A 12054-nucleotide genomic window follows, 5' to 3' on the forward strand; every position below is an offset into this window, starting at 1 on the left:
GTTTCCCGAATGGATCAATAAAATGGAATCCCTGCAGATGTGAAAGCAGATTAACTATGAGACCCCAAGCCTAGTGGGCCCTGATATCTACACACCGCTGCCCCAAAATTTCTCCAATGGAGATTAGGAGCGGCCTTCTCTTGTATTTCTGTATTACTTTGTCCTCTTCTGTCCCATTTACATGTATTTCAGCCTCCCCAACCATAAACGTCCTCTTCCTGTAAATAAATACACTGCAGGCCGCTCTGACAACCAGTTTTATTGCCCGCCGTATGCTCATGATATAGACTTTGCCATGCGCTTAGCAGATGCTGCTGGCAGCAATGCTCTCTGATCGTCATACATATGGAATAGATGCTGGGACACCAGCATGCATCATCATCATCATCGTCATCAAACCAAGCACCCTGCAAGGTGTTACACATCAACTAGTACATCTCCATTGCACCTCCATATATATATATATGTGTGTGTGTGTGTCATTTAGGGCACGCTGGAAGTTGTATCACAACAGCTGGAGCGAACCACACCTTGCAGACTCCTGATGTACAGCCAGAGCGAACCGCAGCTTGCAGACCCCTGATGTACAGCTGGAGCGAGCCATAGCTTGCAGACCCCGCATGTACAGCCGTAGCGAGCCATAGCCTGCAGACCCCGGATGTACAGCCGAGACGAGCCATAGCTTGCAGACCCCGCATGTACAGCCGTAGCGAGCCATAGCCTGCAGACCCCGGATGTACAGCCAAGACGAGCCATAGCTTGCAGACCCCTGATGTACAGCTGGAGCATGCAGACTTCTGATATACAGCTGGAGGGAGTTTCAACTTGCACACCCGATGTAAAATGGAGAAAGCCTCAGCTTGCAGACCCCTGAAGTACAGCCGGAGCAAGCCAAAGCTTGCAGACCCCTGATGTACAGCTGGAGCGAGCCATAGCTTGCAGACCCCGCATGTACAACCGTAGCGTGCCATAGCCTGCAGACCCCGGATGTACAGCCGAGACGAGCCATAGCTTGCAGACCCCTGATGTACAGCTGGAGCGAGCCATAGCTTGCAGACCCCGCATGTACAGCCGTAGCGAGCCATAGCCTGCAGACCCCGGATGTACAGCCGAGACGAGCCATAGCTTGCAGACCCCTGATGTACAGCTGGAGCGAGCCATAGCTTGCAGACCCCGCATGTACAGCTGTAGCGAGCCATAGCCTGCAGACCCCGGATGTACAGCCGTAGCGAGCCATAGCCTGCAGACCCCGGATGTACAGCCGAGACGAGCCATAGCTTGCAGACCCCTGATGTACAGCTGGAGCGAGTCATAGCTTGCAGACCCCTGATGTACAATCGGAGCGAGCCGCAGCTTGCAAACCCCTGATGTAGAGCCAGAGCGAGCCTTAGCTTGCAGACCCCTTATGTACAGCCGGAGCGAGCCATAGCCTGCAGACCCTTGATGTATAGCTGGAGTGGGCCATAGATTGCAGACCCCCGATTTACAGCCGGTGCGAGCCACAACTTGCAAACAACTTGATGTATAGCCAGAGCGAGACATAGATTGCAGACCCCTGATGTACAGCCGGAGCAAGCCATAGATTGCAGACCCCTGATGTACAACCGGAGCGAGCCATAGATTGCAGACCCCTGATGTACAACCGGAGCGAGCCATAGATTGCAGACCCCTGATGTACAGACGGTGCGAGCCACAACTTGCAAACCCCTGATGTACAGCCGGAGCAAGCCATAGATTGCAGACCCCTGATGTACAACCGGAGCGAGCCATAGATTGCAGACCCCTGATGTACAACCGGAGCGAGCCATAGATTGCAGACCCCTGATGTTAACATTTGGCGCAGAGGATAAATTAATGAAGTCCATGTAGCAGCATAACATTCCATCTCTGGAACAGCGGCCCGGATGGGCCATTTCACATTTAAACTTTACTTAGTCTTTTTTTTAGCATGCGTGTCGTCTATAGTTCTCTGTTATCAGGCCAACGGTTTTCTTAATTCCGTGCTTAAGATGATCGGATGTTCTTTGTGTCCGTCGATGGAGCAGTTAGACACGGCGTTGGCTACTTGGCAGAACTTTCTGAGTAGGATTTGTCTGAGTAAGAGGTAAACCCAGGGGTCCAGTATTTGGTTCAGAGAAGCCAAGCGAATCGCCATCAAAAAGAAGTTGCAGTCTTTCTGTTGCTCCGCATTTTGCATGGACGAGGATGGGTCACATTTTTCCACTGAGGTGTGATTTAGGATCATCTTCAGCATAATGACCTTTGGAAAGAGCAGAAGAAGAACATAGATTAGATTGATGAAGTCTGTGATGGGAAAGTAATACACATCAAGTAAAGGATGAAGTGCCAAATGATAAAATAAAGCCAGGTTAGAGCTAAGATGCCAGTGGGCGCCGGGCACCAACAAGAGGGTCCAATCCTTAGGAACACATTGAGCCACTTAATGGAAGAGGTGTACAAATGCAATTATGTTGCAATCATCTTCCTTCCCCATACTAGAGCCTTGCTGCCTGTTCAGCTACATAGCGGCCCACTGGGGCGAGTGGCCACCGTTGGGCACACTGGTTCTAAAACATGTTTTTCACTGTATTCCCTGCACTTTCTGTGGGGCTTACACAGATTACACAGACATTAAATCCCACCATCCATCCAATCACATAGACTCCATCACTATGTGATCTGCACCAGGACTGATAGCTGAGAATGCAGGCTCTGGGTGTTTGAGCTGTCTACAGACCACCTGGAATGGTTTTCTTAACTCCTTTGGCAAAGACCACCAGGGATGTTGTCATTAACTCATTCACTGCTCTTGATCAGCAGTTATGTTGTTTTTGACTCCTTTGCTGCTCTAGCCCAGCAGGGATAATATCATTGACTTCTTCACTACTCTAGACCACAAAGGATATTGTCACTGATTCATTTACTGCCCTAGACCATCAGGGATGTTTTCATTAACTCATTCACTACTCTTGACTAGTAGGGATGTTGACTTTGACTCCTTTGCTGCTCTAGCCCACCAGGGATGATACCATTGACTCGTTCACTACTCTAGACCACGAAGGATATTGTCACTGATTCATTTACTGTTCTAAATCATCAGGGATGTTGTAATTAACTCATTCACTACTCTTGACCAGTAGGGATGTTGTCTTGACTCCTTTCTGCTCCAGCCCACCAGGGATGATATCATTGACTCGTTTACTACTCTAGACCACAAAGGATATTGTCACTGACTCATTTACTGCCCTAGACTACCAGGGATGTTAATTTTAACTCCTTAATTACTCTAGAGAACCAGAGATATTATCATTGACTCTTTCACTGTCCTAGACCACTAGGGATGTTAATTTCACCTTCACAGCACATATTTTCAGTTGGTATGGGTAGCCCAGACCAATCTGCGCCTCACTGGGAGCACTTGACAGCTTTGACGCTACAATTTACCTCAAGATCCTTTCTGCTATGACACTTCTTTTAAACTGTATCGGTCAGGTAACCTGCTGCACCATGATATCCCACATATTTATGTGCAGACTTATTAGTTCCGATACTCTATATGTAACACATTAGACTAATGAACCCATAACCCCTTGAACTACTGCAGATCTGCAAACCCTTCAAACACAGTTTTTAATGGTGTGCACACCGATTTATGAGGGCCCCACTTACTAATCAATAGCGGGAGATTCACTTCAACTGCATTTGGTCCTCTGTATTACATCTGTCACAGAAACCCTCGCACGAGGGACTAGTCATTAGGCGTGTGAATATTCTCTCATACCCTCACATTCCTCCCTTACAACATGGTGGGTTACCAGTGGATTACCAGGGGTGGTGCTCTTTACTATTTAACTTCCCTTGACCACCAGGGATATTATCACTGAAATCTACATTGCTGTAGACCAGCAGGAATGTTGTTATTGCATCCTTCACTGCCCTGAAGTACCTGGGATGTTATCATTCACTGCTCTAGATCAGTGTTTCTTAACTCCAGTCCTTAAAGGGGTTGTCCCGCACCGAAACGGGTTTTTTTTTTTTCAATAGCCCCCCCGTTCGGCGCGAGACAAACCCGATGCATGTGTTGAAAAAAAAAAACGGATAGTACTTACCCGAATCCCCGCGCTCCGGTGACTTCTTACTTACCTTGCGAAGATGGCCGCCGGGATCTTCACCCTCGGTGGACCGCAGGTCTTCTGTGCGGTCCATTGCCGATTCCAGCCTCCTGATTGGCTGGAATCGGCACACGTGACGGGGCGGAGCTACGAGGGCAGCTCTCCAGCACGAGCAGCCCCATTCAACACGGAGAAGACCGGACTGCGCAAGCGCGTCTAATCGGGCGATTAGACGCTGAAAATTAGACGGCACCATGGAGACGGGGACGCTAGCAAAGGAACAGGTAAGTGAATAACTTCTGTATGGCTCATATTTAATGCACGATGTACATTACAAAGTGCATTAATATGGCCATACAGAAGTGTATACCCCAACTTTGTTTCGCGGGACAACCCCTTTAAGGACCCCCAACAGGTCCGGTCTTCAGGACTGCCTCAATATTGCACAGGTGATGTAATTATTGTCGGTGCCTCAGACATTACCACATATGTTCTTACTATAGGATATCCTGAAAACATGACCTGGTGAGAGTCCCTGAGGACTGGAGTTGATAAACACTGCTCTAGATCACTAGGGATGTTTTCATTGACTCGTTAACTGCCCTAGACCAGCAGGAATGTTATTAGTGACTCCTTCACTGCTCCAGACCACCAGTGATATTATCATTGGCTCCTTCACTGCCCTAGACCAACAAGGATGTTGTCATTGACTCAGTGACTATGCTAAACCACCAGGGATGTCATTATTGAATCCTTCACTGCTCTAGACCACTAGTAAAGTTGTTATTGTATTCTTCACTGCTCCAGCCCACCAGTGATATTATCATTGACTCCTTCACTGCCATAGACCAATCAGGTTGTTGTTATTGACTCGGTGAATATGCTAGACCACCAGGGATGTTATGATTGACTCCTTCACTGCTCTAGACCACCAGGGATATTGTCATTGACTTCACTTCCCTAGACTACAGGGATGTTATTCTTACTTCCTTAATAGCCCTAGACAACTGGGGATGTTTTCATGAACCCCTTTACTTCCTCAGCCCATAAGAAAGTGCACTATTAATTCATTCACTGCTTCAGTCTACCAGGCATGTTACAACTAAAACCTTTACTGCCCTAGACCAGCAGGGATGTTAGCTTTCTATTGACCGTTTCACTACACTAGACTGCAGGGTATTTACCCATTGTAACTGGTGAAATAAAGAAGATGTTCCTAAGAAATAATATCAGTCATTCATTATTTTAGTTATTAGAAGACATTAGATGTAGTTGTGTAGTTGCAGAAGCCCATAGTGCCACAACAGGGTGATACGATGAACATATATCAGGGCTATATCAGTTTAGAGCAATCCGTAGAGAAGTTCTGTTCCAGGTTAGCGGCTAGAATAGCATATTCCATGCACTCATTTGGTATTCATATACCATTCAGCTATTCTAATGACAGTGAATGTGCTGCTTAATTAGCCTGTAATTAACATACTGTTTTGAAATCTAATGATGGTTGTGGCCTAAAATACAGTTAAACCAGTAATAAATCAGTAAAAGGCGCAAAACAAATACCAAGACCCATAGTGACAGCTAAATTAAGATGATCAAAGCAAGACTGAGGGGTGTGGTCATGGGCGGGGCTTACCACAAGGTATGATTTTACCTCTGTCATCATAAAAAGTATAGGGCTGTTTTAAAAAAGACAGGAAGAAAATTTCACAGTATTTCTGCATCCAGAAAACAGTCAAAATCTGTGCCATTGGTGCAAATTTTGACTGGATATTAGTTGCATATCCGCAGCTGATGTCATACTATGTGGCGCTTCCCCCTCACCTCATCGGAAGGCTTCCCGCTGTCAGCGCTCCCAGACTTCTGGTTCTCAGCAGTCCGTAGTGGCCTCACCAGACCGACATCACTTGACCAGGCTGCTGAGAACTGGAAGCCGTGGAGCACTGACAGCACGAAGCCTTCGGAGGAGGTGAAGGGGGGACGCCGCATAGTATGACATCAGCTGTGGCTCATTTCCAGTCAAGATCTGCACCAATGGTAAGGAAATTTCTGCTGCGGACATGTAGTGCCCAGTACATCTTTCCTGGCCCCCTCCATAATGTCATCCATGCAATGTCTTGTGTTGATGCACTGTGCTAAATGTACTATCATTCTGTGGTGTGCGTTGCTCAGCTGCAGCAAGTGATGGGATCAAATTGAACCCAGATCACAGACTAAATTACGTTGGTGCAACATTTTTCTTCTTGATTTTAAATCAACTCAGATCAAAACTTTGGTGCTCTTAGGCCTCATGTCCACGGGAAAAATTCATTCTCCACTAGGGGTCTGACTGCTGACACCCCCATCAATCACTAGAACAAGCCAGCTGAAGTACTAGTCTGTACATTAGCTGAAGACGGGCCCATTGCTCTTCTACTGAGTCTGTTTTCAGCTATGGAAAGCGTTCACTGCATTCCCCGCAGCCAGATTATTGCCATGTGGAACGCAATGCAAAAACGGCTGTGGACAGGCAGCCTAAATGAAAAATTCTGGCAGTTTGCAGCCACCACTAGGTGGAGCTCATGGCATTTGGATTTATATTACTCCTCTTGAACTCCTGAACAAATCTGTATGCAGTGAGCTGCAGCTATAACCTAATGTTATCACTTTACTCAATGACTGCTATAGGAAACGGATTCAGTGCCACAATAGGTCACTTGCTGTCCTCACATAACTTGATTAACTAATAATTCAATTTTCGTGTGACAATGGCCATTTTTCACATAATTAGCTTATTGCTGGGGGACCTACACACTGAATAGCCCTTTAAAGATGTTTCCAGGGTTAGGCCGGTCTCACAGATTCCGCAATAATATGATCCGCGGTAATACGCCGCTCAATCAAATACATTGGATTACACAATTCCATTCACTAGTGAGTCAGAATTGCGTTATGTGCTCACAGAAAATAAAACGTCGCATGTTCTATTTTACCGAGGAATCCACGACCATAGAGCCAATTGAGCTCTATGGTCGTGGATATACCTGCAGCCTATATGTAATTACATTGCATATGTGCAGCAGTTAACCGTGTCATCGCTAAACGATGGCGTGTGAAATACAAACAAATATTTTAAAAAAAGCTGTATGACTGCCTGTCACGGTCATACGCAATACAATTATGCGCCCTACAGATATACAGTGATACCTTGGGTTAAGAGTGCCTCATCTTACAAGCTTTTTGACTTGAGAGCAGGCTCTCCCCCGAATTTTTGCTTTGACTTAAGAGCAAAAACTTGTGTTAAGCGCCTAGCTCTCAATGGGGCCGCCGCTGCTACCAGTGGCGCCATTGAGAGCAATGGCCTGCCGACATCCCCTGCAGTGATTTTGGGGGAAGGGATTTAAATAGCCCTTCCCTAGAAATCATCCCTAGCTGTAGTAAAAAATATATACTCACATGTCCGCTGCTGCCGGGGCTCAGGCTTGTCTAGCCGCCGCTTGTTCTCCCTGCATTTTTAATCCCCGCCTGCTGAAAAGTTTCAGTACAGTGCAGGGAGAACAAGTGGCGGCTAGATGTGCCTGAGCCCCGGCAGCGGCAGACACATGAGTAAATATTTTATTTATTTTTTTACTGCAGCTAGGTATGATTTCAGGGAAGGGCTTATATTTAAAGCCCTTCCCCGAAAATCACTGCAGGGATGCTGTTGTCCTATTGCTTTCAATGGGGCAACGCCATCCCCATTGAAATCAGTGGGAGAGCTTCGCGATCCGGAATGGATTAAAGGGCTTTTCATTCATTTCAATGGGCAAACTGGTTTTGAGATAAGAGTGTTTTGGGTTAAGAGCTCCATCACGGAACGAATTAAACTCTTAACCCAAGGCACCACTGTATATGTCACCATTCCAACCTAGATGTAGATACGGTTGCATCCTCTGATTCGAAGGGTCTTCTGAGAGGGTCTCCTTTAACCCCTTCCCACTCCAGAACGTACATTTACGTTCTGGAGCATCGAGGTATGTATGAAGAGACGTTGCAGGGCAACCTCTCTTCACACAGCGTGGATGTCAGCTGTTTATTACAGCTGACACCCGCGGGCAATAGCTGCAATTGGCTACGCGCCCGATCGCGGCTATTAACCCTTTAAATGCTGCCGTCATTTCTGACAGCAGCATTTAAATCCCCCAAATAATGTGTTGGGGGGTCCCATACGGCCCCCCCAGGGTGAGAACAGGTGAGCCGTGCAGCTGTCTTGGCTGCCGGGGGCCTTCTGAAAGGCCTCAGGGCTGCCTTAGCAGACTGCCTATCAAGCAATCCCCTTGGGGTGGCTTGATAGACTGCCTGTCAAATCGCAGTATGATGCGATGCTATAGCATTACATCATACTGCAGGAGTGATCAAAGCATCGCATGTTGGAGTCCCCCAGGGGGCTTAAAAGAAAAGTGAAAATAAGATCAAAAAGTTTTTGTAAAAAAAAAATAATAAAAGTTTAAATCACCCCCTTTGCCATATCTATAAAAAAAAAAATCTATATCATAAAAAAAATACTTATTTGGTATCAGCGTGTCCGTAAAAGTCCGATCTATTAAAGTAGCACATTATTTACCCTGAATGGTGAACGTCGTCCGAAAAAAAAAGAACGCCAGAAATGCACTTTTTCGGTTACCTCGTCTCCCAGAAAAAATGCAATAAAAGGTGATCAAAAAGTCATACATATTCTGAATTGGTACTAACAGAAACTACAGGACATCCCGCAAAAAATGAGCCCTCGATGAACCACATTGATGGAAAAATAAAAAAGTTATTGCTTGCAGAAAATGCAGCAGAAAATAATTTAAAAAAATTAAATGTCTTTGAAAAAAAAGAGTAGTATAGTACAAAAAAAAATACAAGTTTGGTATCGTAGTAATCGTACTGACCCAGAGAATAAAGTTATCATGTCGCTTTTGTTGCAGTTTGTGCGCCGTAGAAACAAGATGCACCGAAAGATGTCTGGATGCTGTTTTTTTTTTCACTTTACTCCACTTAGAATTTTTTAAAAGTTTTTCAGTACCTTATATAGTACATTAAATAGCACCATTGGAAAATACAACTCGGCCCACAAAAAACAAGCCCTCATACAGCGACGTCGATGGATAAATAAAGGAGTTACGATTTTTTTAAAGGGGGGAAGAAGAAACGAAAATGGAAAACGTGAAGGGGTTAAGGATTATGTTACTCGAACTGCACGACCTTCTGCAGACAGAGGAACTGCTTATAGAATTTGAAGCAAAAACGTCCTGATATTCCTGTGACATCAGAGCGGAGCTGCCGAGCGCTGGGCTGGAATCCATCACTGCTCATACCGGCATCGGGATAAAAGGGAAATGACCAGACTGCATTTACTGGAAGGGATCCATCACTTGTGCCGAGAACAAACAGCTCAGCAATCGCTGATTTATCATAATTTGCTCGGGGAACATTAGGCTCATTAGACGCCACAGAGTTGTCTGTGTACCGAATTCATAGTTCTACCATATACCAAATTACAGGAATGCTCCACTTTATGGCCCATATTTAAAAAAAACTGCATAACAAGTAATTCCGTAATATAGTTTTGTTACAGCGTATCTCCACTGTCACTGCAAGGGTTTATTAAAAATACAGCACTTTATCATAGACTGGTAGAGTTGGAAGGGACCTCTGGGGTCATCGGGTCCAGCCCCCTGCTCAGTGCAGGATTACTAAATCATCCCAGACAGATGTCTGTCCAGCCTTTGTTTGAAGACTTTCATTGAAGGAGAACTCACCACCTCTTTCGGCAACCTGTTCCACTCATTGATCCCCCTCACTGTCTAATATCTAATCTGTGTCTCCTCCCTTTCAGTTTCATCCCAATGCTTCTAGTCTTTCCTTGTGCAGATGAGAATAGGGCTGATCCCTCTGCACTGTGACAGCCCCTCAGATATTTGTAGACAGCTATTAAGTCTCCTCTCAGCCTTCTCTTCTGCAAGCTAAACATTCCCAGATCCTTTAACCGTTCCTCATAGGACATGATTTGTAGACCGCTCACCATCTTGGTAACTCTTTTCTGAACTTGCTCCAGTTTGTCTATGTCTTTTGTAAAGTGGGGTGCCCAGAACTGGACCCAGTATTCCAGATGAGGTCTGACTAAGAAAGAGTAGAGGGGGATAATGACCTCACGTGATCTAGACTCTATGCTTCTCTTAATACATCCCAGAATTGTGTTTGCCTTTTTGGCTGCTGCATCACATTGTTGACTCATGTTCAGTCTGTGATCTATTGGTATACCCAAGTCTTTTTCACATGAGCTGCTGTTTAGCCCAATTCCTCCTATTCTGTATGTGCTTTTTTCATTTTTGTTGCCCAGATGTAGGACTTTGCATTTCTCCTTATTAAATACCATTCTGTTAGTCGCCGCCCACTGTTCAATTCTTTTCTAGATCGAATACTCTCCCTCTCTTCCCTAGTGTTAGCTATCCCTCCTAGCTTTGTGTCGTCGGCAAATTTGATCAGTTTCCCATCAATTCCCTCCTCCAGATCATTTATAAAAATGTTGAACAACACTGGGCCTAGGACAGAGCCTTGTGGTTCCCCACTTGATACATTCCTCTACTTGGATGTGCAGCCATTTATGACCACTCTTTGAGTACGATCACTCAGCCAGTTGTGAATCCATCTAACAGTTGCCTTGTCAATCCCAGATTTGGGCATTTGTTTATGCTGTTTGTCAACTTCATGCTGCAGATAAATGGATGGATGGATAGATAGATATTATTATGACCATCAGCTAACACGGACAGCAGCCAGATGGGCTGGGAACGACTCAGTAAGGTGCAGGTAGGTGGTCTCAGGTAAATATGATGACTACACACGCAGTATGGCCGAAATATACAGAGAATATGCAATTTTTAAATGCTTATTACAAGACAGAAACCCACATACGCCTGAGTGAATGGGTCCTAACTGTGACAGGAGATTCTGTACTTCCTTCAGGCAGTTTCTGTGGTGGGGATCATTTAATAGCATCTCATAAACTGAGAAATTGACGAGAAACATGACCCCTAGTAGATCTGAGCTGGTCAGAACTGAGATCACATAACCTTATAACTAGCACTTATATATAATGGGATCGGGGGGGATAACTACATAACTCCCTTTTATGAAGTCCTTTGATTACTGCAGCATCAGCATTGAGTTAAGCAGGCAGTCTCTCTTTACTTCTCATTCATCTTATTTTTCTCATAGGAGGATTTCCTTAAATGGATCATTCCACAAGGGCATTCCCACACATTAGCAGACTTGAGCTGCCGATGTATTGCATACATGACCTTTCATCTAATGGCTGCCATGTGGTACTACATTTTTTCCAAAGCAACGCTGCATCATTCCCCAACTAAATCATCTGTTTTCCAGAGGTCTGCCAGAATGAAGGGAATGCCATAGGAGCGCTCATACTAAGGTGATTGTCAGTGATGAGATTGAAGTAATCAGTCATTGCTTCATGGGAGATCCTGAACACATGAGCTGATATGAGCGTCGTGGAATAGAGTAAATATTATTATGATTCCAAGAGACCGCGGCGTCTCCACCAAAGCAGACCGTTTAATGGACGCTTGATATGAATCAAGTGCTTCTATCAATTCTACGGAGAAATCCAATCATTGTGCGGTAATGAGAATCCGCGGAAAATCGTTTTCTTCAAGGAGCTGAAGGTACCATACAACATTTAGTTGCAGCTATTGCAGGTGCTTATAATATCTGCTTGTGAGTGACTCACCAGATACAAGTATATGACATAGAAGGGAACCGGGAGGAAGATTTTCATCTAGATTCTGAGGAATTTCCTGCTTTAACTCCTTCAGGACCAGAATTTTTTAATTTTTTTTTTTTGCTTTTTTGTACTCACTTCCAAGATACCTAACTTTTTAATTTTTCCATGGCACTAGCCGTATGAGGGCTTGTT

General features: G+C 45.1%; 1 protein-coding gene across 1 annotated transcript in view; it reads right to left on the reverse strand.

The window, feature by feature from the left end:
- Nucleotides 1–246: 246 nt before the first annotated feature.
- The window catches only part of PTGER3 (prostaglandin E receptor 3), a 29704-nt gene continuing 17896 nt past the window's right edge, over nucleotides 247–12054 (reverse strand). Inside the window, exon 2 of the mRNA XM_066597779.1 lies at nucleotides 247–2260. Coding sequence (XP_066453876.1) covers nucleotides 1976–2260 — 285 coding nt within the window. The 3' untranslated portion in view covers nucleotides 247–1975. The remainder of the gene's footprint in view (nucleotides 2261–12054) is intronic.

The sequence above is a fragment of the Eleutherodactylus coqui genome, chromosome 3 (genome assembly GCF_035609145.1).
Source record: "Eleutherodactylus coqui strain aEleCoq1 chromosome 3, aEleCoq1.hap1, whole genome shotgun sequence".
NCBI lineage: Eukaryota > Metazoa > Chordata > Amphibia > Anura > Eleutherodactylidae > Eleutherodactylus > Eleutherodactylus coqui.